This window comes from Manacus vitellinus, unplaced genomic scaffold, assembly GCF_001715985.3.
Source record: "Manacus vitellinus isolate BGI_N305 unplaced genomic scaffold, ASM171598v3 scaffold_24_pilon, whole genome shotgun sequence".
Classification (NCBI taxonomy): Eukaryota; Metazoa; Chordata; class Aves; order Passeriformes; family Pipridae; genus Manacus; species Manacus vitellinus.
Window position 1 is genome coordinate 1,159,101 of NW_021939798.1, and position 27,841 is coordinate 1,186,941.

Genomic DNA, 27,841 nt, shown 5'->3' on the forward strand with positions numbered 1-27,841 from the left:
TTGAGTCCTGTGTCCTCAGAGAAGAGGGAGGAGAACAAGTGGCAGAGCTACCAAGGCTCTTCTGCACTCCATTTTCCCCTTGAGTTGTTCCAGGTGACAAAGCAGCCCTTGACAGGAGCAAATCGTGGCCATAGCACCAATAGCAACATCCATCTCTCCCGTCCCTCCAGGAGGCTGGTTCCCGTGGGCTCACTGGCGTCAGTCCTTAACTGTGGGCAGCTCTCTTGGAGAACAGACTCAGCCCTGCTGTGTTTGAAGGCATCTTCTTTTTCTTCCAGGAAAACCAGAGCCTCTTACTTGCAGACCCAGCATCTGACTCCTGGAAGGCCTATGTGGATTATGTGGATGAGATAGTCCTGGATGGATTCTTCACTGCCATTGAGTGCTCGCTCAAGTACCTCCTGGAGAACACAGGTGACACTGGTTCCTGTCCCCTGGTCATGGTGGCTGCTCAGCCTCTCCAAAGGAAGGTCTCCTGTTGTGCTCTTCCTCATGCCCACAAGTTGTTCTCTCCTTCCTGGCTTTCCACTGGGCGTCTTCCCTGTCTCTGGGGGAGCCTCCAGACAGGGAGGGTGACTCCATCACTGGATTCCTCGGAGGGGGGATAGAGATGAATGTTCATCACTTGCAGGGATTAATGGGTAGACAAAATTGAGACATCCTCCCAAGTCTGGGCTTGGGCTTCAGCAATCTCCCACCCTCCCATGCCCAAAGCATCAAGGTGACACAATCTTTCATTTGTGGGCAGTCTCAAGAGCTGGTTCTGCTCGTGAAAGTCATGAACAAAAAACCTCAGTCCCTGAGCATAAGTCCTGTGAAGAGACGAGCTGGGCTCAGCAGCCACTAGATCAGACATCCTGCCTAAGACCACCGGGGAGGTTCACCCCCTCTGCTGAGAGCAGCTTGTGTCCAACTAAAGCACATCTCCAGGAATGCCTCCCTCCTGGCACACTGAGTTGGAGAATTGCATCCAGTTCTTCACCATCTTGTTAAAAACTTGCACATATTGTCACATTTGCATCTGGCTTCAGTTTCTGGTTGCTGCTTTTTTTTTTCATCCCTTTCTCCACTAAATTAAAGAGCCTCTTGGTTCCCGTTGTTTTTCTCGTCTGCAAGTACTTACTTGCTGTAATTGTTCAGCTCTCAGACTCCCTTTGGAGTAGCTGAAGAGCCTGGTCTCTTTAAAGCTTTCCTCAGCATGTTTTCCAGTCCTTAAATCACTTGTGTCTTATTGGTTCCCCACTGTCTTCAGTGGGTACCACCACACCAGCTGCTTTGCCAGCATTTCCTCATGTTGTGCAGACACAACAGCCCTGGACTCTGTGAGTGAGTGTTTCCCTCCCACCTGCCTGCTGTCCCTGCTGCCCTGTGTGCATCTCCTGGTAGGATGTTAGTGGTGGCTCAAGATGCCTTTTCTCCCCTTGAGAAAGATCCTGGTTCCTCCCTGCCAGATCCCAAGGCAGGGCTTGCTCCCCTGTTTGAGGTGCAGCTGGATTTGGTGATCCCAGATTTGGTATTTCACCCATCCCTGGACCCTGGCACACATGATGGCTTCTCTGACATGGTGGAAAGTCTCCTGAACAGCATCTACCACATCTCCTCGTTGGTGCCCCGGCTGGCCACACACAGCGGCTTCCCCCACTACCAGGTCTGTGGCCATGGCCCTCCCTTGTGCTGTGTGGCAGTGAGAAGGTGCCCACTGCTCCCACCTCACTGTGCTCTCCTCTCCCCTCCTGTCCTCCCCCTCTCCCTTTTCCCCTCTTCCTTCTTGTCTCTCCTTTCCCCTCTCACTTCTCCCCTCTCCTCTATTTTCCCTCTCCTTTTCCCCCATTTTCCCTTCTCTCCTCTCCCCTCTTTCCCTTTTCCTCCCCTCCCCTCCTCCCCCCTGCTCCCCTCCTCTCCTCTGCCCTGCTCTCTCCTCTCCTCTCTCCAGGCAGACCTGGAGGACATGTCTGGCCTGGCTGAGCTGCGCCAGGAGCTGCTGTGCCGTGTCCAGGCCGTGGTGTCCTCGTGCTGTGAGTTCCGGGGTTCCCTGGGGCGCTATTCCCACGTGTACGGGGAGGACCGGCGGGAGCTGAGCCGGCAGTTCCTGTTCTATGGGCGCGTCCTCACGGCCGCAGAGCTCGAGGCCCAGGACATGGTCCCTGAGGCACCGCCCACGCTGCAGCAGTTCAGGGAGCACATCGACTCCTACGAGAGGCTCTACGAGGAGGTGACTCACATGGAGCCCCTCAGCACCTTCCAGGGCTGGGTGAGGGTCGATGTTCGGCCTTTCAAGGCGGCCTTGCTGAATGAGATTAAAAGGTGGAGCTTGGTGTTCAAGCAGCATCTCCTGGAGCACGTCACACACAGGTGAGGGCTGCTCCTGCCTCTGCTCCTGGGACCTGCCCTGGGATTCCTCTTGTCTTGACTGGGCTTTATTGTTTTAGACTGATAACCAGTTGAGTCATAGAATACCCTGAGCTGGAAGGGACCCACAAGGACCATCGAGTCCAACTCCTGGCCCTACACAGGCCACCCCAACAATCCCACCATGTGTCTGAGAGTGCTGTCCAAATGCTTCTTGATCTCTGGCAGCCCTGGGGTTGTGACCACTACAATAGCTAATAGAGGAGAAGGGTCCATGGTTTGTGCCAGCTCCATCACATCCCTGTGTCTTCCATCCCCTGGTCTCTGCTGGCGCGTAAACTGGGATCAGTGATGTGGACTTGGTACCACTGACATCCCTGAGGCAGTGGCCCTGGGACCTGCTGTGTGGCATTAAACAGGGCATGTGTTTGCCTGCTTAACCTGAGGCAAATAATCCCATCTCTGCTGGGGCTCTGGGCCTGCTTTGTAGGATTAGACGTTGGCCATCAGTAAAGCTGCATTAGTGTGCCATGGGGTACTTGCTCTGTTTCTGAAGGCATCGAAATTCAGGCAGCCTGTCATGAGGAGGTAGCTCCAGGTTACAAAAAGGAGGAGTTTGGGCTGTAAGTTTAGAAAGAACACATTCCCTGCTCTGAAGAGCTGCTCAGCCACCAGATCAGTGTAGGATGATGCCCCGGCTGATTTACTGGTCACAACTTCAGTGAAGTTGTGAAGGGTGTCCCAGGTCTTGCCTGCTCCCATAGAAGTGTTCACAGACATCTGTAGAGGAGGCAGCTGCGTGGGGTGGTGATATGATCTCCTTTGTCTTTCCAGCACCATAATTCTGTTAGATAATTTCTGTGCAAAGAGGTTTTTGTGTAGCTGTGAAGGAGCATTTAGGAGTTGTTATTGAGAGTCCCTGACTCAGCAGTTTATTAGGTGAAGTATTTAAGGATGCATTTAGGCCCAACTGCATCCACAGAATTTAAGTGGGCACTTAAAAAGTAAGTGCTTTGAGAGGTGGACAGTGGATGTGCTGGGAAGGACCAGAGACACGGGAGCCCATTCTGCCTCTGCTAAAAGTACCCAGTAGCTGGTGAGGTTAAGAACAGGGTAAGCAGGTATGGAAACATCCTCCAAACACCATCCTTGTCTCTGATGATTTATGGCTCAAGGACTTTGAGAGACAGGGATCATGCCTTTGTTTTTAAAGACCTGGATGGATTTTTTCCCTCTTACAAATGTCTAGTTGTTTTTCTGAACTGCTGTGAATTTGTATCACCTGCACCCTCTGCCTGCAGGGAGGGAGTTGCCTTGTCAGGTGAGGCAGTGTATGAAAAAGAATCCCTGTTTGTTGGAGCTTTGCAATCTGGTGGGTTCATCTGGGAAGATTGGATTCTTCTGTTGGAAGAGAAGGGGTGAAAACTGTCACAGAATCATAGAATGGTTTGGTTTGGAAGAGACCCTAGACATCGTCCAGTTCCACCCCTGCCATGGGCAGGGACACCTTCCACTGTCCCACGTTGCTCCAAGCCCCGTCCAACCTGGCCTTGGACACTTGCAGGGATGGGGCAGCCACAGCTTCTCAGGGCAACCTGTGCCAGGGCCACCCCCACAGCACAGACTGTCCTCTCAAAGGCACCTCTGCAGAGCCCCCCTGAGCTCACTGTTCTGTGACACTCCTGCTCAGCTCCCCTGTCCCCAACCTGGGAAGTCCCAACCTGTCTTTGTGTTCCTTGCAGGAAGCTGTACCACATCCAGGGATCCTTTTGAGCATGAATTGCAGTCCTGCTGCCCTTAGCATGCAGTGGGCAAGGAGAGCCAGGCCGTCCCCGTCCCTGCCAGCCCAGCTGCCTGTGGAAGGCTGGATGTTAATTCCACAGGAACTGCTCTGATTCTGTGCCTCCCTGCTTTGTGCTCCACAGCTTGGCTGACCTTGAGGAGTTCATCCAAACTGCTGAGAAAGGGCTGAGCAGGAAGGTCGAGAAGGGGGATTACAACAGCCTCGTGGAGGTCATGGGACACCTCCTGGCCGTGAAGGAGCGACACGGTGCCACCGACGCCATGTTTGAGCCCCTGAGGGAAACCATTGACCTGCTGAGGGCCTACGAGCAGCAGGTGCCAGGGGAAGTCCACCAGCAACTGGAGGTGGGTGAGAACCTGTGGTGGACACACAGTTTGCCAAGGAGCAGATGGCAAAGGCAGCAGGAGCCGAAGAGCATCGCAGGAATATTTAAGGCCCTGCTCCCTGTCATTAGAGGGCCTCAGTGGATAGTATTTTGCTATTGCAGGATGTGCCTTAATAGCTCTAAATTTTGGAGTTATATTGAGATTTTTCTTTTAAAGCAGAGATTAAGCCTTTTGTTATGTATGAAAAACATAGAATTGCCTGCTCCAACTCCCAGCGATTACTCTTGAAAAAATTAATGCATTTTCAAATACATCTGTTAATTAGGTTCAATTATAATTATTTTTAAATAAGCTGGTTCTTAGCAACGATGGAGATGGGAAGGATAATGTTGGCAGAGGAGTTGCCTTCTCACAGGACTTCAGGCCTCCACTGTGTCTGAACCACCGGATCTGCTTGACCCAGAGGGCATCACTGAGAGCAGGTTATGAAAGTATTTTGGCACCTTTTCACATGTGGCTATGATGAGTAAGTTTTCTTTTGGGAATTCCTTTCATTTCTAGAAAAGGGACCGTGAGATGAAGGTTAGTAATGATGGTGAAGTGCCCAACCAGCTTTGGGGACAGCACTGGCAACAGCCAAGGGGATGCAGTGGAGAAGTGTGTGGCTGCCTGCTGATGGGTGCCCTGTGGACCCCTGTGGGCAGGGGGTCTGTGCAGGGCACAGGGTTAAAGCAGGAGCCGCTGGGGAGGAGTTCCTGCCTTGCAAAGGCTCAGATGGAGCCGAAGGGGGTTTAGCAATCCCTGGGTTTTCTGCTTGTGCAGCCTGATCTGTGGGGGGTCGGTCACCAAATCTGGAAGAGTTAAGAGTCCTAAAGATAGCCAGGGTCCTGCAGACCTCTGAACACCAGCAGGGCTGCATTGCATGGGTGTTCTGGCTGCTGCAGCATCTTTGGTCCAGCATGAAGCTGGAACCTGACTCTGCTAATCCCTCTGCCCAGGAGCTGCTGCTGTGGTGTCTGTTTGTGCAAGTACATTCAAACAACTGATTTATTTTCCTCATAGAAGAAATGAGGATGTGGGGCAGCCCTGCATATGCAGGAGATAACAAAAAACGCTTATCCTTTCTGGCAAGTGGCAGCAACACGTGTGTGAATGATTGATTTGCTCCTGTATAGGGTGGGAAAACCAGTAGTTCCTGTAGGTACTGCTCCTTCTGTGGCTGTGGAGATGGATGGGTGTGGAGCTGGTAGTCAGTAGGAGAAAAGGAAGCAGCTCCATGTGTGCCCTGCTGTGGTCCTGGATAGTGATTTCTATTTGGAATGAGATGTGCCAGGGAGAGACCCTTCAGGAGCCCCACTCTGGTCACCTCTGCTGCCTCAGAGCTGCCTTCAGTTATTTCCCTTCTTTTCATAGTGTTGGTGGGTCTCCATTAATCTCCTCAAATATGTGAACTGAGCTGAAAAGAAACCCAAAATCTTTCCTGTAGGCTTGGACAGTACATGGGGAAGTGGGGAGAGCACAGCACTGGGGCTTGGGGACAGCAGAGCCCTTGGTGTCAGTGCCTGGGCTGAGGGTATGGCTGGAGAGGCCCAGTGAGGAGAAATAAAATCCCTTTCTGAAGAAAATGCCAGGTCTGGAGGGGGCATTGTCAGCAGTGCTGTGCACTCACAGTTGGAAGCAGAGCTGAGAAAGAACCCAGTCTCATTTGGTACTGATGTTGTATACACATCCTGGAGGGATTTGCCCTGTAGGGCTTTCTGGAGTCCTCCTGGTATAACATCTCCTGGCAGTAAACGTCCCAGGCTCTGTTCCTTTAGCTCTGGGAAGCCAGAGGAGTTTGCATCCACATCCATTCTCCTGCCTTCAGCTGTTCCCAGCAGGTTCCAGGCCCTGATGGGCTCGATGTCAGAATCACTGTTCTCTCTTGAGCACTGAACCATCCCGTGAGCCCAGGATTGAGTCTGGGATCTTCTTCAGTGGTTATGAACATGTTTTTACAATCAGAACAGTCAGTTGTAGGGTCTTGGTCTTCATTAGTGTTCAAAATTTTGAATAAGTGGGAATATTTATCCCAAATTGTGTCTTTAGCCTTTCATAGAATCACAGAATTGTTGAAGTTGGAAAAGATCTTTAAGATCTCACCCCAGCACCACCACCGTGTTCACCACTAAACCATGTCCTCAAGTGCCACATCCACACATTTTTTGCATACTTCCAGGGATGGGGACTCCACCACTGCCCTGGTCAGCCTGTGCCAATGCTTTGCAACCCTTTCTGTGAGTTTTTTTCCTAATATCCAATCTAAACCTCCCCAGGCACAACTTGAGGCATCCCAACAAAACTTTCTTACAGTCTTAGACACGGAATCTGTTGCTTTTCCTGTTCTGTGGTTACCCGTGAACAGATCAGGCACATCTTACACTGAACAGCAAGTCCTGCCTCCCAGCAGTTCTGTTTTGCCCACAGGAGCTGCCAGAGAAGTGGAACCACGTGAAGAAGCTGGCCCTGGCTGTGAGGCAGCATGTGGCTCCTCTCCAGGCCAACGAGATGACTGCCCTGCGCCAGAGCTGCGCCGCCTTCGACGCCCAACAGCTCCACTTCAGGGAGAGGTTTGGGAGAGAAGCTCCCTTCAGGTATGGACAGGTTATACCATCAGGGCAGCCCTGAGGGAAAAAAAGCTCTATGTGCTCATCTCTGCGTGTCCTGAGGATGCAGAGCCCTTCCATACCTGCTCCCAGTGCTGTGCCTGGGGTGTTGTGTCCCTGGGAACACTGTCCGGTGTTAGTGGTTTGGATGCTGAGGGCACATCGTTACTTTAAGGTGGCATTGGTAGTGCCATGTAGTACCATCAAGGTGTACTACAGACCTTTCATCTCTCCCATGTCTCTCAGAGGCACTGTTTAGTTTATGTTTTCTTTAGAAGTTGTAACAATGTCACTTACGAATAACAAACATTTATTTCTAGGTTTGACACCGAAAAGCCTTATCAACTGCTGGATGCAAAGCACGTGGAGATTAAACAGATGGAGTCAGCCATGACCTCGATTTCTGAATCAGCTGGTCTGTTTGAAGTCATGGTGCCAGAATATAAACAACTGAAGCAGTGCAGGAAGGAGCTGTGTCTTCTCAAAGAGCTCTGGGATATGATCTCCCTGGTGAACACCAGCCTCAGTGACTGGCAGACCACCAAATGGGTGGATATTAATGTGGAAAACATGGATCTGGAGTGTAAAAAGTTTGCAAGAGAGATTCGGAATCTGGATAAAGAAATGAGGGCATGGGATGCTTTCACTGGACTGGACAGCAAGGTGAAGAACATGCTGACGGCCCTGAAGGCGGTGGCAGAACTTCAAAACCCTGCCATCAGAGAAAGGCACTGGAACCAGCTGATGCAGGTGACGGGTGTGAGGTTTGTGATGGACTCAGACACCACGCTGGCTGACCTCCTCAGGCTCAACCTGCATAAATTTGAGGGTGAGGTCCATGGAATTGTGGACAAAGCAGTGCGAGAAATGAGCATGGAGAAAGTGCTGAAGGAGCTGAGAGCGACTTGGAGCACCAGGGAGTTCCAGTACGAGCCTCACTCCCGCACCAACATCCCCTTGCTGAAGTCAGATGAGGAGCTCATTGAAACTTTGGAAGACAACCAGGTGCAGCTGCAGAATTTGATGTCATCCAAATATATTGCTTTCTTCCTGGAGGAGGTGTCTGCCTGGCAGAGGCAACTCTCCACTGCCGACTCTGTCCTTTCCCTCTGGTTCGAGGTGCAGCGCACGTGGTGTCACCTGGAGGGCATCTTCATAGGCTCAGAGGATATCCGGGCACAGCTGCCCCAGGTGGGAAACCTCAAATCCTGCTTCCTCTTTGGAAAGCATTGAAGAAGAGCCTCTATTATTAAATAGAGTTATCTATAGTGCCAAGTTGCCCCAAGCAGGGCTTTTCTCCCACTGCTTCTCTTCCTGGAGGCTCCCTTAGTGCTGTGGTAGTTCCATGGGATATTTTTGTGCCACAGGTTGTGCCTGAGCTGTGCTGAGAGGCTGATTTTCTCCCCTCCACTGCTGCATAGCAAATACAGAGTTGCTGGGGCTGGGCAGGAGGCTGCTGGTTCCTTCAGTACTGCAGGTGTGTTCCCTCTTCCCTCGGAGGGGAGAGCACCAGGAGAATTATTCAGGCACTGCAAATCCCAGAATCACGGAATGTGCTGAGTTGGAAGGGACCCACAAGGGTCATCGAGTCCAACCCTCAGCCCTGCACAAGACCATCCCCAAGAGTCACACCATGTGCCCCAGAGGATCATCCAAACCCTCCTGGAGCTCTGGCAGCCTTGGGCCTGTGGCCCAGGCAGCTCTGGCAGCATCCCCTCCCTGGCCTTCAGTGCTGGTGCAGGGGGAGGGCAGCTCTTCTCCCCCTCCTGCTTTGGGAAATGGAGCAGAGTTGTCGTTGGTGAACCTCTCAGGTTGGCTTTGAGTCCAGCTTCCAGAGTTATTCCAGCCTGGCAACCGTGCTGAGGAGGAACGTGCCTTTCACTGAGGAGTGAGCTGTAGGTGCAGTGTTCCCACTGTCCCTGTACCTGTGCAGTGTCACTGAGGGGGGACTGGCCCCCAGACAGGGTGTGCACCTGACAGTTGCCCACCCTGTCCCCATCCCTTCCCTCTGGGCTACTTGGGCTGTTCCTCCTCTGCTCTGGTGAGTGCTGGGCACACCTGGCTTCCCACACTGTGTGTCCAGGGGCTGGTCCCAGAGCCCCAAGGGTTGTCCTGTGTGCCAGCATAATGTGACATCCAGCAGCTCTCTGGGGGTGGGTCAGAAACCACAGCATGGTTTAACCTGCATCTCACAGGGTTCTGCACCTCAGCACCCACCCGGCAGGTGCCACGAACCAGTAGCCAGTTCCCTTCCATAGCAGAGGATGAAGCTCAGATCCTCTGGAGGCTGAACCTCCTTGGGATGCATCCAGGGCTGGGGAGTCTGTGCTGACAGGGCCAGGATGCACATCTGGAGCTGGCTGACAGGCTGGGAGAGCTGGGGGTGTTCAACCTGGAGAAGTGAAGCCTCTGGGGAGACCTTAGAGCCCCTTCCAGTGCCTAAAGGAGCTCCAGGAGAGCTGGAGAGGGACTTGGAACAAGAGATGGAGGGACAGGACAAGGGGAAATGGCTTCAAACTGACTGAGGGCGAGTTTAGTTTTGATATTAGGGAAGAAATTCTTCCCTGTGAGGATGTTGAGGCCCTGGCACAGGTTGCCCAGAGAGGTTGTGGAATTCTCATCCCTGGAAGTGTCCAAGACCAGACTGAATGGAACTTGGAGCAACCTGGTTTAGTGAAGGCAGGGGGATCTGGATAGTCTTTAAGATCCCTTCTAACCCAAACCATTCTATTATTCTATGATTCCATGAATGACTTCAGCCACAGCCTTGCTACAGGGGCTTAACACAGGTTAGCGTGGAAGTGTTCCCAGGAAAGCTGGGAGCACTTTTATGCAGTGTCCTATCTCACTCAGGAAGCTCAGCTTGGGAAGAAAGGGGGAGCAGGGACATTTTGAACATAACTTATCTATTTTTCACTATTTAGCTTCAGAAATTCATGGTCTCTGTTGGGTGTCAGGGAACTCCTCTGCTGGTGGTCTGGGGTTCCATGGCCCTACTCAGGGCAAGGAAGGGCTCTGCTCTTCCAGCCACCACACCCACATCAGGATGGGCAGTGTGGCATAAGGGGACAGCAGAACACCCATGAGATTGGTGGCCTTTCCCCCATATGGGAGCATCTCCCCTGCTGTGATCAGGGAAAATGGGTAATTTTTATCTGGAATGGGAGATGAAGAGTCAGGAGGAGCTATTCAAAGGGGAATTCAATCCTGTGGGAATGAGTGGTCCTAGGGATTGGCTTCTGCACAGATCACTTTATCCACAGCTCCTGTGGGATACAATGACAAGGCAAAGGCCTGATTGGGAACTTGTTCCAGGCACATGGGTGGGAGAGCCCTTGGGGAGTGGAGGAGGGGTCCCCTCTGCACTGGCCAGAAGGCTCTCTGCAGAGGAGCTTTCCCCTCATCCCAAAGCCACACTCAGAGGATGGGATCCCTCAGCACACAATTTGTGTGTCACTGTGACTGTGTCCTTTGTGTCCCTTTTTAGGACTCCAAGTGCTTTGAAGGGATTGATGTGGATTTTAAAGAACTGACCTATGAAGTTCAGAAAACCCCAAATGTAGTTGAGGCCACCAATAAACCAGGTCTGTCCCAGCAGCTGGAGGACATTCAGAGGAGGTAGGTAGAAGGTCAGTCCCAGGATTTTGTTAGAGGGAATCAGCTCTAAGAAGTTGGTTGATATTGTGCTCCAAGGCTGTTTCTGAGGCTGTGCATTATCTGCATTCACAAATCTCAGCCTTTCCGACCTTTCTCAAGTCTTTTTACTTGTGACCCATCACTCTGAAACCCCTGAGTGGAGTTTGGCTTTGTGTAGGGGCAAATTCTCATCCTGACTATTGATTTGCACACGTTAAGGGCCATCCAGGTGGTTTGAACAGCTCATGGCCTCACTGCCACCCAAACACAGTGTCTGAAATAGCTGTATAGGGGTGTGAGAAGAGGATCTAGTTTGGATACTGGGAAGAAATCCTGCCTCTGAGGGTGGGGAGGCCCTGGCACAGGTTGCCCAGAGAAGCTGTGGCTGCCTCATCCCTGCAAGTGTCCAAGGCCAGGCTGGACGGGGCTTGGAGCAACCTGGGCTGGTGGAAGGTGTCCCTGCCCATGGCAGGGGGGTGGGACTGGATGGATTTTGAGGTCCCTTCCAACCCAAACCATTCCATGGTTCCATGATATCTGCAGCAGAGCTGAGCCCATGTTCTTTAATTTACAAAATTATCCCTGTGTGTGACACAAGGTGTAACAGCTCCCTGGGAAAGACCTGAGTGTCCTGAGATGGAGACACTGCTCACTTAACATATGAATGCACCTGAAACACACTTCAAAGTTCCCGTGGAGCTGTTCTGGCAGTAACAGCTCTCCATTTCAAATAAAGACTGGATTTTATTTTCAATCGGATAAGGCCAATGTTCCTCACAGAGAATGTTATTTAGGAACTTTGTAAGCTCAGCAGCAGTTTAGCATGTGAACACTGCAAGATTCATTTTGCAGATCGGAGCAAACTGGTTTCCTTTCATGCTTTGCAAACACAAAAAGCTGAGTTGGTTGGAATCAGACTTTAAAATGTGGCTCATTAGAATAAAAGCCGTTCTGGAAATGTTCATCCCCGTGTGAAACCACCTGTGGCAGTTTAGAGCTTGTCTAAAATAGTAGGTCAGACTGCAAATCTTTCCAACCTCTTCTTCCACCTCTGTTTCTGCTTTTTTATGAGGCTACCCTGGCTCTTGGGTGTTTGACCCCGGAGTAGAGAGTGAGCTGTGAGTTACTTTGTGCTGTGTTGATCTGTTCAGGAATGCTGGAGGGCAGCTGCAGGCTCAGCTTGTGCCTTGGATTTCCCCATGGTGGGGAGAAGCTGCTTGATAACCCAAAGGGCAGCACGAAGCATGGAAAGATCTTTAGCCCCCTGTCCTGGGCTCTGTTCATCTGCTTTGTCTCCACAGGTTGTCTCTGTGTGAGAAGGCTTTGGCTGAATATCTGGACATGAAGAGGTTGGCCTTTCCCAGATTTTACTTCATTTCTTCCACAGATTTATTGGATATTCTTTCCAACGGCACTAACCCACACATGGTAAGCCTTGGAGTGCATCAGCTTTGCATTTTGCAGCTGTCAAGAGTGTCACAGTGGAAAATGCAGTCTTGAGACTCTGCAGTGTCCTTTCTAGAGGACTTTTTCTCCCACCCTCATGTGGATTAACAACTCTTTCACAGCTCATCTTCATCTGTCATTCTGGACAGGCAGCACGTACCCTGGGTGTTTTCTGATCTAACTCTGGTGCTGCTTGTGGAAGGTTCTGGGAGCTCTGCACTGAGTAGAGCTGTGGTTTTGGTGCCATAAAAACTGGGGGTTTGTTTCTACTGGGACACAGCGAGGTGGGAGGAAACCACCTTGAAGGTCTCATCCAAAACTTGAATCCCAACCTGGGATGCCACTAAACAGCATCTGCTGTTGGAAGAGCCACAGACTGGTCATTCCAATGTGGAAGTGCTGATCACTGGTGGCTTGGAAAGGTCCCTTTCTTAGGGCAGAAAAGGCATTTGCTAGTAACTGCTTCTTCCTTCCCCCTTGCGAAGGGCTTTGGGGTGTCCTGATCGTAGGGGCAGGGAAGCACAGCACCTGGAGGGGGTGAAGCACGTGCTGGTCAGACAGTGGCCATGGCTCAGGGCCAGGCTGTGTGTCTGACCCTCTGCACCACTGACTGAGCAGGCTCCTCTGCTCCAGGCTGGGTTCCTGGGATGGTGCCTGAATGCCGGGTGGGGGGAATCACTCCAGACACACCATTCCAGCTGCTGTCTCGGCAGGATTGCTGGGGAGGAACTGGTAGGAACCTTCCTGTTGTAGGAAATGGCTTCCTGCTGTTCCCAAGGGTCAGGCACCTCTATCCCCCATGGGCAGAGCTCAGAGGATTCAGTCCTGTGGGTGCTTTTCCATATGGAGCATGGCAGTATTGGGGTTGGTTATTGGTGCTGCTGGAGCTGTGCCAGGAATCCTCAGCTGCTTCTCTTGGCAATGCTGTGCCCTGACTTGCCTGGTTTGGGAGGCATCATTGGTGTGTAAACCCAATCAACATGTTCACAGCAAATGGAGACTGTTTGATAAGGAATCAATTCCTTATTCCACCTTTCAGTAGTGAGTAATCTCTCCTTCTTTAAGCTTTTCCTCATTTTCTGTGTTCATATGAGCACGTGAATGGGGCAGGTTTAAAAATGCTGTTGTTGCCACTAAACTTTAACTTTGCTTGGATCTGTTTTCTGCTGCTGGGTGATTTAAGCCCACAGAGTGTCATAAATACACAGCTGATTGATACTTTAAATGGAGAGAAAGAAAACACAGGAAGCAGAGGAAAACTGCTGTGCTGAAGTGCTCTGTGGAGTAAGAAGAAATTCCTGGTGCTTTCTGTTATTCAAAACTATTTGCAGTAAAATCAAAGCAAATGTCAAGTGGGATCATACCTGGATACACTCTCAGCCTTTCCACTGTAGTTTTAAAGCCTGATAATTCCTAAAGGAGGATTAAATACACAATGATATTTATCTGCTTGAACTGGATATTGAGCTGGGGCAGAGTCAGGGGTATTCCAGGCTCCAGTGGCAGGAATGCTCCGAGTGCTGGAGCACAGCCAAAGCCCTGAGACTGGCCAGGGGCTAGCAGTGGACACTGGGAATTGCTGAGCAGAAACTTCCAGATGTAGGAAAAGGTTTCTATGGTTTATGTGAGATTTGAAAGCAGATGTGCTTATCTGGGAGGAGGCTGAGTGCCTGTGGCTTCTTGATCCACTCTGCATCTTCCAGGATTGGGCCCTGCTTGATCACAGGTAAGAAGATTGATGAGCTGTGTCCACCTCATGAGGAAGGTTGGAATCCTCTGGGGCTCAGTGAGTGAGAATTGAACAAACAAGTCACAGAATCATAAAACAACCTGAGCTGGAAGGGACCCACAAGAATCATCGAGTCCAATTCCTGGCCCTGCACAGGGCACTCCAACAATCCCACCCTGTCCCTGAGAGTGTTGTCCAAACCCTCCTGGAGCTCTGGCAGCCTTGGTGCTGTGCCCACTGCCCTGGGGAGCCTGGGCAGTGCCCAACCAGCCTCGGGGGGAAAAGCCTTTTTCTAAGATCCAACCTAAACCTCCCCTGACACAGCTCCAGGCCATTCCCTGGCTGCTGTCCCTGGTCCCCCCAGAGCAGAGCTCAGTCCCTGCCCCTCCTCTGCTCCTACCCAGGAAGGTGGAACTGCAATGAGGTCTCCCCTCAGTCTCCTCTTCTCCGGCTGAACACACCAAGTGCCCTCAGTGTCCTCACACACCTTCAAATCAAGGCCCTTCACCTGGCTGGGACAGCTCTGGGACCTACCCTTCCCATGGGAACACCAGTCCTGGAGAAGCCTGCCTTTGCTGCAGTGGTGTGTAACACACAGGGATTCAGCTGGGTGTGATGTCCTGCTCTAGAAGAAGCACCAGTGACCTGCTCTGCTGGTGTTGGGAGCCTCAGCAGCACTTCTGGTGTCTCCCCCTTGGCTTTGCAAACTCATCCAGGTGTGAACAGGACAGGACTGAATCATTCTGTTCCTTCTGGAAAAGTGCTTTTGGTCAGGGTGGGGGTTTTGTGTGGGATGTTGAGCTGTTTATCCTATGCCTTAGGCAGAAATAGAAATCTGGTTTCTCCGTGAAGGAAAATCCAGGGCTTTTCTTCAGTGCAAAATTGATTTCTAGGAGGGAAAAAGCAGGAAGATTCTTAATGAAGAAAACTCCACAGTGTGCTGAGAACAGGTTGAGGTGGAGCAATGGATGGAGATCTCTCTGCACTACATGAAGGGAAATTGGGACTAGAGAATTATGTGATGTTTGAATGGTTTCTGAGCTTTTCTCCTGTGGGGGAAGTTTCAGGATTTGTTAAGACATGTCTATCTAAATGAGGTAGAAATAGGTGGAGGTACTGAGAGAGACAGCAAGAGGCTTGTACTGCAGCATAATGGCAATGAGTGAGGAGATGTGGTGCTGCCAAGTGCTGTTCCAAGTCCTTGCTTTGTGAACGTGGCTGTCTCTGTCACATGCAGGGTGACCTCAGTTCTGCTTGTCCTGTCTCTGTGACTTTATTTATACAATTATTTTGCAGGTGCAACGTCATCTTTCCAAACTTTTTGACAGCTTGGCCAAGGTGAAATTCCAAGTGGACTCTGAGCAAAAGGCAATGAAGGTTGGCCTGGGAATGTACAGTAGAGAGGAGGAATATGTCCCCTTCAGTGAACCCTGTGACTGCAGTGGGCAGGTGAGAATGAGGGCCTTGTGTGTTCAAACTCTGTGGAATCTGCTTTTCTGCCCCTTGAGTGGCATCAATGGCCAAGACACTGTAGAGCTTCACTGCTCTTCCATTATGAATGAGAAAATCTGGAAGAGGTGCTGTGTAACTTTAATCCCTCCTTACACCACAGCTCTAGGCCCACTCTGGATGGATCCTCACTAAGTGGGGCAGAGGTGGCCCAGCCAACAGTGCAAAGGAGGGGTTTTCTATTCTAATTATTTTAAGATGTTTTGAGAGTTACTCTTACCCTCTCAGTTGGAAAAGGGAAGCATATTGAAAATAGATTAAGCTATTCCATAGTGCCTCTGCATGGCTACCTTTGGAAAGAGAAGGGTTTTTTTCCCGTTTTCCAGATCTTTCTTCTTTCATAGCATGAGTTGAAGTGCAAAATTTAAGAATCAAACTACTGCTCAGCTTTTCTGTCCCTGTAGTTGCACTTTTCTCCATGGACTATTATAAGAAGCTAAAGTATATAATACCAGCTCTGAGCTCCCTGGTGATGGAGCTTGGCATTTAAACTGTCCTCTCAGCGAGGGCTTTGCCTGTGAAATACTAAATTCAACAGGAATTGTGTTCCCAGGCTCTCTCTTGCTGCTGGCAGATTGTGCTCAGTCCCACGAGTGACTCTGTCGTGGCCCGGAGCTGGAACATGCTGAACTAAATTGCTCCTCAGTGGAGTTCATTTTGGTTCCTCCTAAAGCTGGAGTTCCACAAAACCTGCCGTGTTCCCTCAGTGTCTGGAAAGAGATGCTGATCCTTCAGGAGCAGAACTGGCTGAGTCCTGCAGTCCAAAGGAGGACAGAGGCGTGTTGGACTGCAGAGCTGAGCTGCTGCTCCCATTCCCTGGGCCACTCATGACCCAGGAGGAGCAAACCTGTTCCCGAGGTTTCGTGTCTCCTGCAGGTCGAGGTGTGGCTCAATCACCTGCTGGACACCATGAGGGCCACGGTGAGGGACGAGATGACGGCGGCTGTCACGGCCTACGAGGAGAAGCCGAGGGAGCAATGGCTCTTTGACTACCCTGCCCAGGTACCTGCCAGCGCTCCTGGGAAAGGTGGGGTGTGGCTTCCCCTTCCATCCTGCCCTTCCCTGCTTTCAGTCGTGGCCTCTGGCTATGGCTGGGGATGTTTCTGGCCTCTGCTGTGCTGTCCAGGAAGGAGGAAGGGCGAGTTCTCCTTTCTCCTGGCAATCCCTTGATGGATTCCCAGGCTGAGCTCTGTGCTCTGATTGGAGCTCCAAGCAGGATGCAGTCCCAGGACTTGGGCAGTGGCTGCTGCATCCTGGGGGTCATGGGAAGCCTGTACACCCGGAGAGGTGAGAGGTGCCACAGAAGAACAAAGGATGAAGCCTGATGAGAGGAAAGAGCCCCTTGGATGCCCCTCTGGCAGCCTCGTGATCTCCAGCTCAGCCTCCCATGTTGTCAGACATGGGAAAGGGACTCACTTCCTGAGGAGCAGCTGCTAAATGTGTCTGCCCCTGACAGGGTGTTAAATGGATGTCATGGGGCAGGTTCCCCCTGTCCTGTGTGCTGTGACACTGTGGGACAAAATACTTAATCTTATGTCATAGATGCTTCATCCTTGATCTCCCTGTGGATCAGAGACTCAAATGTGAGGAAGCTCTGGTGTTTCCCTGATACTGAGGCAGACTGTTTTTCCAGGTGGCTCTCTCCTGCACCCAGATCTGGTGGACAACCGAGGTGGGGATTGCCTTTGCCAGGATGAAGGAAGGCTACGAGAAGGCCATGAAGGAGTACCACAAGAAGCAGGTGGCCCAGCTGAACAGCCTGGTGACCATGCTGCTGGGGCAGCTCTCCAAGGGCGACAGGCAGAAGATCATGACCATCTGCACCATCGACGTGCACGCTCGGGATGTGGTGGCAAAGATGATTGCACAGAAGGTTGGTGTTCACAGCTCAGGCTGGTCCCGTGCTGGGCATTGGAGTGGGGATTATGGAGGGGTAGAGCAGGTACAGACAGATCACTGCCTGACTCAGTGGGAGGCACATGGCTCTTCTTTTTATAGTTCCCTTGCTCTGGTGTGGGGCCAGAGGGACCCCTTTGGGACTCCCTTGTCTGTCACTGCTTTCCCCCCCCACTGCCCTGGCATCACAGAATCATGGAATCATTTGGCTTGGAAAGGACCTTAAACCTCTTCTCATTCCATCCCCTGCCATGGGCAGGAACACCTTCCACAAGCCCAGGTTGCTCCAAGCCCTGTTTAACCTTGCCTTGGACACTTCCAGGGATGGGGCAGCCACAGATTCTCTGGGCAACCTGTGCCAGGGCCTCCCCACTCTCACAGGGAAGAACTTCTTCCCAATATCCCTAACCCTGCCCTCTGTCAATGTGAAGCCATTCTTCCTTGTCCTGTCACTCTGTTCAACGTGACATGCCCTGTCCAAAATCTCTCTCCATCTCTCCTTGGAACCCCTTCGGGCACAAAAAGGCCCCAGTTAGGTCACCCGGGAGCCTTCTCTTCTCCAGGCTGAACAGTCCCAACTCTCTCAACCTTTTCTCATAGCAGAGGTGCTCCATCCATCTAATCCCAATGTCCCTGACACTGTTTCATGTCCAGCTCTGCAGGTGGGTGGGAAGGTGCCCTGGGTGTGCTGGGTTGTGGTTGTACCCTCCTTTGTGTCCTCCCAGAGGCAGCTTCAAGGCACAGCTGGCCTTGATGGTGCCTTGGCCCAGTTTGGGATGCAGGTGTCTGTCTGTCCACCTGCAGGGCTGCTGCGGGTTGTGCAGAGTGCTGGCCATGGCTCCTTGTCCCCTGTCCCCTGGAGCTGTCTGAGGCCCCTTCCCTGGCTAAGCAGCCTCTCCCCCCTTTGCTCACCCTGCATTGATGAAGCCTCTTCATGCCATGCTGCTTCTTAAATCTCCTCTCCAGGACTCCTGGTGCTGCTCTTTCTCTTGGACATTCACTTTTTCCTCTCCCATGGACGTGCTTGCTAATTTGGTCCTGCCCTCTGCTGAAGGGAAGTGGGGAGGTGACATTGCTCACCCCCCCTGCCTTTGCAGTGACCAGTCCATCCCCAGTGACAGCTCCATTGCAGTCCCTGAGCTGTGTGTGGCCCCCCTGATGGTGCCTGTGGGCTCGTTGCAGGTGGACAATGCCCAGGCATTCGTGTGGCTGTCGCAGCTCCGGCACCGCTGGTCAGATGAGGAGCAGCACTGCTTTGCCAACATCTGTGATGCCCAGTTCCTGTACTCCTATGAGTACCTTGGCAACACCCCTCGGCTCGTGATCACCCCCCTGACCGACAGGTGAGTCCCTGGGAAACACCAGCACAGCCACGTGGCTGGAGGAAGAGCTGCCAGCTAAAGAGGGGTTTATTTTGGACACCCACACCCCTCTGGTTCTTTGTCTGTGTCCCTGCAATCCTGTGGCAGAGCTCCAACTCTCACCTGTTGTTACAGAATCACAGAATCAACCAGATTCTGGAAAAGACTTCTGAGATGGAGTCCAACCCATGATCCAACCCCACCTTGTCACCCAGACCATGGCACTGATGCCACATCCAGGCTCTGCTCAAACCCCTCCAGGGACGGGGACTGCACCCCCTCCCTGGGCAGCCCATTCCAAGGGCTGATCCCTCTCTCTGGGAAGAACTTCCCAATGTCCAACCTAAACCTCTCCTGGTGCAGCTCAAGGCTGTGCCCTCTTGTCCTACTGCTGGTTCCTGGGAGCAGAGCCCGACCCCCCCGGCTCCCCCCTCCTGTCAGGGAGTTGCAGAGAGTGAGAAGGTCTCCCCTGAGCCTCCTCCTCTCCAGACTAAGCCCCCCCCAGCTCCCTCAGCTGCTCCTCACAGCACTTGTGCTCCAGACCCTTCCCCAGCCTTGTTGCCCTTCTCTGGACACCTGGTTTGGGATTTTATGGTGTTGCCCCCTGGGGTGTCTGTGCCTCAGATCCCAGGGTGGGATTAGACTCCCAGATGCTCACTGTGGGTGTCTGCCTGGGCAAGGTGTCCACACCCTGCAGGATTGGTGAAGTCCAGAAGCTTTCATCTTATCCTGAGGAGACATTTGCCACTTGGTTCACCTGTCTCAGTGGGGATACCTGGGATGATGTGACATGGTCTGAGTTGTCCCACCTAGATTTCAGCTGCCAGTCTGGATGTGTGCAAGTCTCCTGTGGATCCCTTGTCATATCTTTCCACTCTCTGTGATGTTTCAGGAGCCATGAGCATCTCAGGTGGCTCTAGACCCCACGTTAGTCAGCTAACCCAAGCCCCCGTGCACTCTCAGGTTTTGTTGGCCATGGTGACCATAGTTCTGTGGCTTGTACAGGGGGTGCAGACACCCACATGTGGGCACCTCTCTGGGGTCCATCATCAGCCCAATAGAGTAGCTTTGGGACCTGATGCAGCCTTGGGTGGGAACATTTGTAGGCCATCAGAGCAGGCATTTAACCATAGTGGGGAGTGGGGTCCTTTGGGCTGAAGAGCACTGGGCAGCAAGAGAAAGGTCTTTCAGGAAAGCTAATCTTTCCTTATACTATCTGGGACATACCCAATGTCAATGAATGGTGTGAGGGTCCAAAGAAAGCACAGCCTGGAGGTGAAGAGGTTGGGCAGACCCCAGTGGAAGATGAGTATTTCTTGGATTTAAGGAACAGTTGAGGGAACTAGGATTGTCTAGCCTGAAGGAAAGGAGACTCAGGAGGGACCTTTTCACTCTCTACAATTCCCTGAAAAAAAGTTGTAATGAGGTGGGGGTCAGGCTTTTCTCCCTCGTAACAAGGATGAAAGGAAATGGCCTCAAGTTGCGTTGTGGGAGTTGTAGATTGGATTTTAGGAAAAAAATTCCTCACTGAAAGGGCTGTCAAGCATTGGAACAGGTGGAATCACCATCCCTGGAAGGGTTTCAAAAAACACATGGATGTGGCACTTGAGGACATGGTTTAGTGCTGCACAGAGTGGTGATGATGGGTTGATGGTTGCACTTGGCGACCTTAGAGGGTTTTTCCAACCTTGACCATTCCATGATTCTGTGGGGAAATCACAGCAGGGCAGAGGTGGTTGTTAATGCCTAAGAGGACTTTCAGCTTGTACATGGGCCCTGCTCGTGCAGAGCTTTCCCAAGAAGGGCTCAGGGCTCTCCGGAGCTCATTGCCCAAGTGCCATGTCCCTGCAGCCCAACAGTGACCTGTGGGACCCAGTCTCAGTCTCTTTCCCTTTTCCTTCCTCCCTCACCCTGGAAGGTGTTACATCACCCTGACCCAGGCCCTGCACCTGACCATGAGCGGAGCCCCCGCGGGCCCTGCGGGCACCGGCAAGACGGAGACAACGAAGGATTTGGGCCGAGCCCTGGGCATGATGGTGTACGTGTTCAACTGCTCCGAGCAGATGGACCACCAGGTACTGCTGCCCTGGGCCACAGGGCTGGGTCACAGAGTCACAGAGTCTGCTGAGCTGGAAGGGACCCACAAGGATCATCGAGTCCAACCCTCAGCCCTGCACAGGCCCATCCCCAAGAGTCACCCCCTGTGCCCCAGAGGATCAGCCAAACCCTCCTGGAGCTCTGGCAGCCTTGGGGCTGTGCCCACTGCCCTGGGGAGCCTGGGCAGTGCCCAACCAGCCTCTGGGGGAAGAACCTTTGGCTGAGATCCAACCTGAGCCTGCCCTGACACAGCTCCAGCCATTCCCTGGCTGCTGTCCCTGGTCCCCCCAGAGCAGAGCTCAGTCCCTGCCCCTCCTCTGCCCCTGCCCAGGAAGGTGGAACTGCAGTGAGGTCTCCCCTCAGGCTCCTCCAGGCTGAATATGTGGGGCTGGAGGTGCTCAGGGCTTGATGAAACCTGAAGGATGAGGGTAATCCAGCTGAGTTTGCTTAGATTGATTCTCTCCTCAGATCCCGGCTATATTCCTTTCTGCTAAACACTTTTTTCTCCTCCTCCCTTTTCTCCTCTAAGACTTACACAAGATTCTTCAGGAGGTAGAGACTCAAGCTGAGCTCCCTTCCCTTCCTTTCTGGAGGTAGACTCCATGTGAAATGCTTTGAAAATTTTGACCTGTTCAGTTGAGACCATCCTGGCTATTTCCTCTCAGCACACTCCAGGCTGCCATTGGGGAAGGACCTCTCCTGGTTTTCCCAGGATCCTCTCCTGGGATAGGGCCAAAGTGTGCTGGGTTTGTGGGGCTGAGCCCTGTGCTCTGCCACAGTGCAGTGGGTTTGTGGCTTTGAATCGTATTTTATCCAGCTCAGGTCTCTCCTGAAGGGGGGCCATCAGTAACTCAGCCCACTGACCTTTAAATGGAACTGGAACACAGAGATGTCAGAGAGGGCAATTAGAAAATCAAGAGGCAAACTGTGCAGAGCTATAAATATTGTAATTGAGTTGTGCCTGCTGCTCCCATGCACTTTCCTAAATACCCACAATAGGCTGTAAATTGCTATAAATAAACAGGCTGGGAAATAAAATCCATTTTTTGCTGGAGTTGATTCCACTTGTGATTTTACTCTTGTAATTTTATTTTATTTTTTTTCTTTTCAGTCTTGTGGGAATATTTACAAAGGCCTTGCCCAGACAGGAGCTTGGGGCTGTTTTGATGAATTTAACAGGATCTCAGTTGAGGTGCTTTCGGTGGTTGCTGTCCAGGTAAGTGAGGCAGAGCTGTGCTGCAGCCTTTGGCATGAGGCTAAATATGGCAAGTGCCTGTTGCCAGTCTCAGTTTGTGAGGACAGCTGAGGGATATATCCCAAGATTAATCACATGAATGTCACAGCATGGACAAAATGCAGCAGTGATGTGCTGCAAGCAGTTTTGCCATTTCTTTTCTTCCTCCAGTCACAGCATTTGTGTGGAGGCAATTCTTTACAGCTTTTTCCCCCAGATCAGCACCCACCATGTCTCTACCTGCTCCTCCTGAGCATGACACTCATGACATTGATGTGCTGGGGGATAATCTCAGTGTATCACTGCAGGGAGGAGATCTGCCCTGACTCATGGCTGCTGCAAATGCCACCTGGGGAACCATTTCTGTGAAGGGGAGGATGGTGTTTGGGGCAGATCCATGGGCTGCTGGACTTCTGGGGGTTACTTATTGCCTCCAGTCAGGCACAGGCTGTGGGTCATGTTCAGCAAACAGGAATACACTCAAGAGTCATTTTCATAGTGCTTACTTGTCCCCAGGGTGTGGAACTCCCTTCTTTCCTTCCTTTCTTCCTTCCTTCCTTCCTTCCTTCCTTTCTTCCATTCCTTCCTCCCCTTCCTCCCCTTCCTTTCCTTCCTTCCTTCTTTCTTTTCCTTCCCTTCCTACCCTTCTTTCCATTCCTTCCCTTCCTTCCATTCCCTTCCTTCCCTTCCCCTCACTGGCCCATTGGGAAATCTGGGAATGTTTTACAGAGGGGAAAGAACTATGGGAGGAGACTCCCCTGTCCAGGAAATGAGGAGGGGGCACCAAGGAAAGCCCCATGGGTGTGAGTCGCTCCTGGCAGGAGCTGAAATCTGGGCAGCCCAGGTATGACCATGGGGCAGCAGGATGAGAGCAGGCCCTGCTGCAACTTCTGGCTCATGTTTTGAAGGAGAGCTGGATCTGGGATTTGTCCAGATCCCGAATCTCATGGGAATCTGCTGAAAATGCCAGGTAAATCAGCTGCCAGAGGAGTTGTAGTGGCAACTGCATTGTCCAGACTCAGACAGCTCCCACATGGGCAGAACTGAAGGTTTTGAGTCTTGGGGGACTTCAGTGCTGAAAATTGAGGTGTGAAGAATCCAAGTTCTTCTGGCCCCAAGTGTTGGCTGAGTGCAGGTTTTGGGTTATGAATTTTTCCTAGACCCCCTCTCACTGAAGAGAGAAAGATCTAGAACCCAGAAGTTTCTAAACTTCTGTGTTTTGGTCAAAGAAGTTGTTTTGAACCCCTCCATGAACTCCATACTCCTCTCATCTCTTTCTCTCATCATTGTAGCCCACATGATGTCCCAAAGAAGTCCCCGGCGGGTACATGAGTTTGTGTGTCATTCCCTCTCCATTTCCCTTCCATCAGGTTCTAGTTTAAAGTTGTCATTGAAAAACGTCTTTGAGGATCTTAAAATAAAAAGGGAAGCTGAACAAAAGAAGCCCAGATATGACTCAACTGCTAATGATGCCCTGGCTCCTGGCTGGAGCTGTGTCGGAGGCACGGCTGTCATTCCATCATTCCTCTCCTGCCTGCTCTTAGGAGGGTAACCATGGAGATGGTTAATTGGCTGTCTTAGTCATGCAGCTTAATGTCCATGTGGGGCCTTACAGAGAGACCCCATTAATTGCTTAACTGTAAGATGGCAAACAGCAGTGAGGTGAGAGCAGTGAACAGAGGGAGTCCTCCCTCGCTCAAGTGCTGTTTGCAAGGTGATCTGGCTGTGATTGACTCTCCTGCTGGAAGGTGGGGAATGAAGTGATCTGGCTGTGATGGACTTGCTCTCATTGGAGTGGAAGGTGAGGAATGAGACGGTCTGGCTGTAGTGAATTTACTCCCTTGGAAAGTGGGGAGTGAGAAGAACAAAGCTGCCATCAGGCAAATAGAGCAGACCAGCCAATATTAGTGAGCGAAGGTGTCAGGGGAGGTCTTCCAGCTTCTGCCTTGTGGGTTTGGTTTTAAATTAGGCATCTGATGTCCCAAAGCCGTTAAAAGCAATATCAAGTGATCTGTTTGCAATTGAGCTAAGGCCAAGTTTCGTGGGAAATGCAGCTCCTTTTCTGGGCCTGCTCAAGGAACAGAGCAGGCACAGGAGGGTTTGGGCTGTCATGAGGAGCAGTGTGGGGAGGGGTGAAGGTGGGTGAGGGAATCAGGGACTGTGTTGTGTGAGACTCTTGGGGTGACATTTGGAGTTGGCCGTGCTGTGGGTGCCTGCACAGCCCTGCATCTCCTCCTCTGCTCTGGCCTCCTGCTACACTGGGAAGTTGGAAGAGCTGGTTTAGCCTTTGGGGGTGTTTTTGCTGTGAGATGTGCTGATGGAGATGATGGTGATGGGAGACTGATATTGCCACACAAATTTGCTCTAAACAGTGTGTAAAGCTTTATTTGGTCAGTAAACAACCAAACCAGAGCAGTGATAATCCCCAGATGTCATGGGCCAACGGGAGGGACAACAGTCTGGGGGGGTTTCATAACTGAACAGCAGCACTAAGCACTGCCTTGGTTCCCAGGTGAAGAGTGTGCAGGATGCCATACGGGAGAAGAAGAAATCCTTCAATTTTCTTGGAGAAGACATTAACTTGGTCCCCTCAGTAGGCATTTTCATCACCATGAACCCTGGTTATGCAGGACGAACTGAACTACCTGAGAATTTGAAAGCTCTATTCAGGTGAGTCGAGATCAAGTTTGTTACCTGTGTTATAAGAGTGGCAGAAATTGTCCTTTGGAACATCCAGGTTTGGCTTTGTTTTCTTGGGACATTCACTTGCATTGGGGATTTACAGATAGTTTCAGCCTTGTGCACCAAGCCTGGCTCTGGGAACACACGGGGAGGGCAAAGGAGCTCTGTGCCTGGGAAAGGCAGCGTGTGACCTGCCTCCCTGGAGAAGACCTGGAAGATAAAGCTCCAGACCCACTGCCCTTAAGATGTGTTATCAGTACTTGCTCTGCAGTCTCTTATTGCCTGTCTCCCCAGGCCCTGTGCCATGGTTGTGCCAGACTTTGAGCTGATCTGTGAGATTATGCTGGTGGCCGAGGGGTTCATCGAGGCCCGGGTGTTGGCCAGGAAATTCATCACTCTCTACCAACTCTGCAAAGAGCTCCTGTCCAAGCAGGTGAGCTCACTGCTGTGCCTGGGCCTATGCATTCCCAGAATCAGGAATGTGACACTCTGCCACACACCTCCATGACTGAAGCTTCACAGCTTTGATTTACTGACTGCATTGGTGGCAGCTGCTGGAAGAAGGGAAGGTTTGTGGTCATCAGATCTTCAAGCTGCTTTCCTGGAGGATCTGCAGGAACAAAAGCACTTGACCAACTACATTAGTGGGAGAGATTTCTCAAAGGGCCCAAATGGTACCATGGTTGGGGTGATATTCAGTGCTTTCCAGACTCTTGGCTCCTATTTTCCTGCCACAAAGGGTTTATGGTGACTATCCCTCTCTGAGTCCAACCTAACACTTCCCTGTCATGTCAGGTGTTGATAACAGGGTCATTTGCAGTGCAAAACTCTAATTAATCAGATTTTTCCTTGCACAGATCAAATCTGGGTCCAGTAATGAGTTGAATCAAGATTCCAGATGGAAAACCTGATCTTGGCTGTTGCAACATGAGCTTGGGTGGGGGATGCCTTGTCACAGAAACTTTGTGCTGTGCCCTGGAGGCCTTGATGGGAGCCATGGCCTCCTACACAAAGCTTTCAGCTGTCAGGCTGGGCTCTGCAGGTCTTAACAGAGCAGAAATAAAAAGGGTTGCTTGTTGGCTTGAGTTCCTCTCAGGCATCTTTGGGATTCCTTTTGAGCAGTGTCTGCTTGGTGGACTTTCCCCAAGACCAAATGTGCCTCGTAGCCTCATGATGGGGAGGATGGAGAACCTTGGGTGTCTGGGGCCTCAGAATGGACTAACAAGCCTTTCTGCTCAGTAGCTCCTGCAGATCCAGGGCTCTGGCTGGCCTTGCCTAAGCTGCATAAAGGCCAAGCAAACTGCTTTGTGATCTAGGGGGAAAAAATTGCTTAGGTCTCTGGAATGCAAATCCTACTGCTGACTTAGTGCCAGCTCTGAGCCCACGGCATGGCATGAGCAACTGAATTATTTGACTCTTTAATACTGTCCCTGATGGGAAGCTCACCTGCTTAAATGGAGATCAGGTAACTCAGGCTGATGGAGGTCTCTGGCCACAACACAGATAACCCTGAGATGAGCTCAGTTGGTTAGAGCCTGGTGCAAATAATGCCAAGGTTGTGGGTTCAATCCCTGGAGGGGCAATTCACTGAAGAGTTGGACTTAAAGATCCTTGTGAGTGCCTTCCAACTCAGAATATTCTGTGACCGTGTGTTTGACTTGCAGTATTTCTGTAGCTGAGTGGTCTGGCAGCTGGGAGCTGCTGGTTCCTCACTTGCATGGTGCTCATAAACTCTTTTTAATTGATTTCTCCCTTCCCCCTGCAGGATCACTATGATTGGGGTCTCCGTGCCATCAAGTCTGTGCTGGTGGTCGCCGGGTCCCTCAAACGCGCCGACCCCGAGCGCCCTGAGGAGCAGGTTCTGATGCGCTCCCTGCGTGACTTCAACATCCCCAAGATCGTGACAGACGATATGCCCGTGTTCATGGGGCTCATTGGGGATCTGTTCCCTGCCCTGGCTGTGCCTCGGAAGCGTGACCTGGATTTCGAGGCGTTGGTGAGACAGGCTGTGCTGGAGCTGCGGCTGCAGCCTGAGGACAACTTTGTGCTCAAAGTGAGACCAAGTGATGTTCTCTGCCTACACCAGCATCAAATCAGTTGGGTTTTCTCAACTTTGCTTCTACAAAGAAGGCTCTGCACAGTCACAGAATCCCAGAGTGGTTTGGGTTGGAAGGGATCTTAAAGATCATCCAGTCCCACCCCCGTGCCATGAGCAGGGACACAGGTTGCTCCAGGCCCTGTCCCACCTGGCCTTGAACACTTCCAGGATTAGAGCAGCCACAATATTCCCCTTGCAGATAGACCCTGATGGAGGACAGAGTCAGCTATGCTGGGTCTAATGCAGTTGCAGCTGCCCCTAAAACCAGCACTGCCTCGTCCCTGAGTTGGCCAAGGAACTGACTCTTGTAGGCTCATGCACATGTGGAGAGCACCCTGGAGAGCAGAGGCTCCTCAGCTGATGGCTGTCAGATGGTATTTCCAGGAGGTTTGTCTGCCCACTGAGGATTTCACATATCATAGTTAGAGTGCCCAGAGCAAAACAAACTCAGTATCAAGTCCATTTATGTCTCTGGGTCACAGCTTTCTGAAGGAGAGGCCCAATGAGAGCTCATTTCATAGAATCACAGAAAGACCAAATAGTTTGGGTTGGAAGGGACCTTCAAGGATATCTCATTCTAACCCCCTGCCATGGGCAGGGACACCTTCCACTAGACCAGGTTTTGTAGATCTGAACTTCAGTTTGGCATCTTTGTCTAAGCTGTGGGAGTGTGTTTTCCCAGGTGGTGCAGCTGGAGGAGCTGCTGATGGTCCGACACTCCGTGTTCGTGGTGGGAAACGCGGGCACGGGCAAGTCCCAGGTGATGAGATCCCTGCACAGGACCCACCAGATAATGAAGAGACGTCCTGTGTGGACAGACCTCAACCCCAAGGCAGTCACCAACGATGAGCTTTTTGGCATCATTAACCCAGCAACAAGAGAGTGGAAAGATGGTAAATGTCTTTTCATGCTGAATCTGGGGATAAAAAGGATGTTTTTAATGGACCTTCTGAGTCCAGCAGGATGGCCAGTCCTCTGTACCCAGGTCTGACAGCCCAGAGGCCTGTGTGCTGCTCCAGCCATGTGAGG

General features: G+C 51.6%; 1 protein-coding gene across 1 annotated transcript in view; it reads left to right on the forward strand.

The window, feature by feature from the left end:
• Positions 1-27,841, forward strand: part of DNAH9 (dynein axonemal heavy chain 9) — a 200,242-nt gene that overhangs the window by 23,046 nt on the left and 149,355 nt on the right. Inside the window, exons 20-37 of the mRNA XM_029960052.1 lie at positions 279-414; positions 1,452-1,648; positions 1,934-2,352; positions 4,275-4,497; positions 6,946-7,112; positions 7,445-8,315; positions 10,612-10,742; positions 12,062-12,188; positions 15,232-15,384; positions 16,321-16,446; positions 17,078-17,317; positions 18,523-18,683; positions 20,620-20,776; positions 21,910-22,014; positions 24,545-24,702; positions 25,009-25,147; positions 26,480-26,767; positions 27,495-27,705. Of these exons, the coding sequence (XP_029815912.1) occupies positions 279-414; positions 1,452-1,648; positions 1,934-2,352; positions 4,275-4,497; positions 6,946-7,112; positions 7,445-8,315; positions 10,612-10,742; positions 12,062-12,188; positions 15,232-15,384; positions 16,321-16,446; positions 17,078-17,317; positions 18,523-18,683; positions 20,620-20,776; positions 21,910-22,014; positions 24,545-24,702; positions 25,009-25,147; positions 26,480-26,767; positions 27,495-27,705 (4,009 nt within the window). The remainder of the gene's footprint in view (positions 1-278; positions 415-1,451; positions 1,649-1,933; positions 2,353-4,274; positions 4,498-6,945; positions 7,113-7,444; positions 8,316-10,611; positions 10,743-12,061; positions 12,189-15,231; positions 15,385-16,320; positions 16,447-17,077; positions 17,318-18,522; positions 18,684-20,619; positions 20,777-21,909; positions 22,015-24,544; positions 24,703-25,008; positions 25,148-26,479; positions 26,768-27,494; positions 27,706-27,841) is intronic.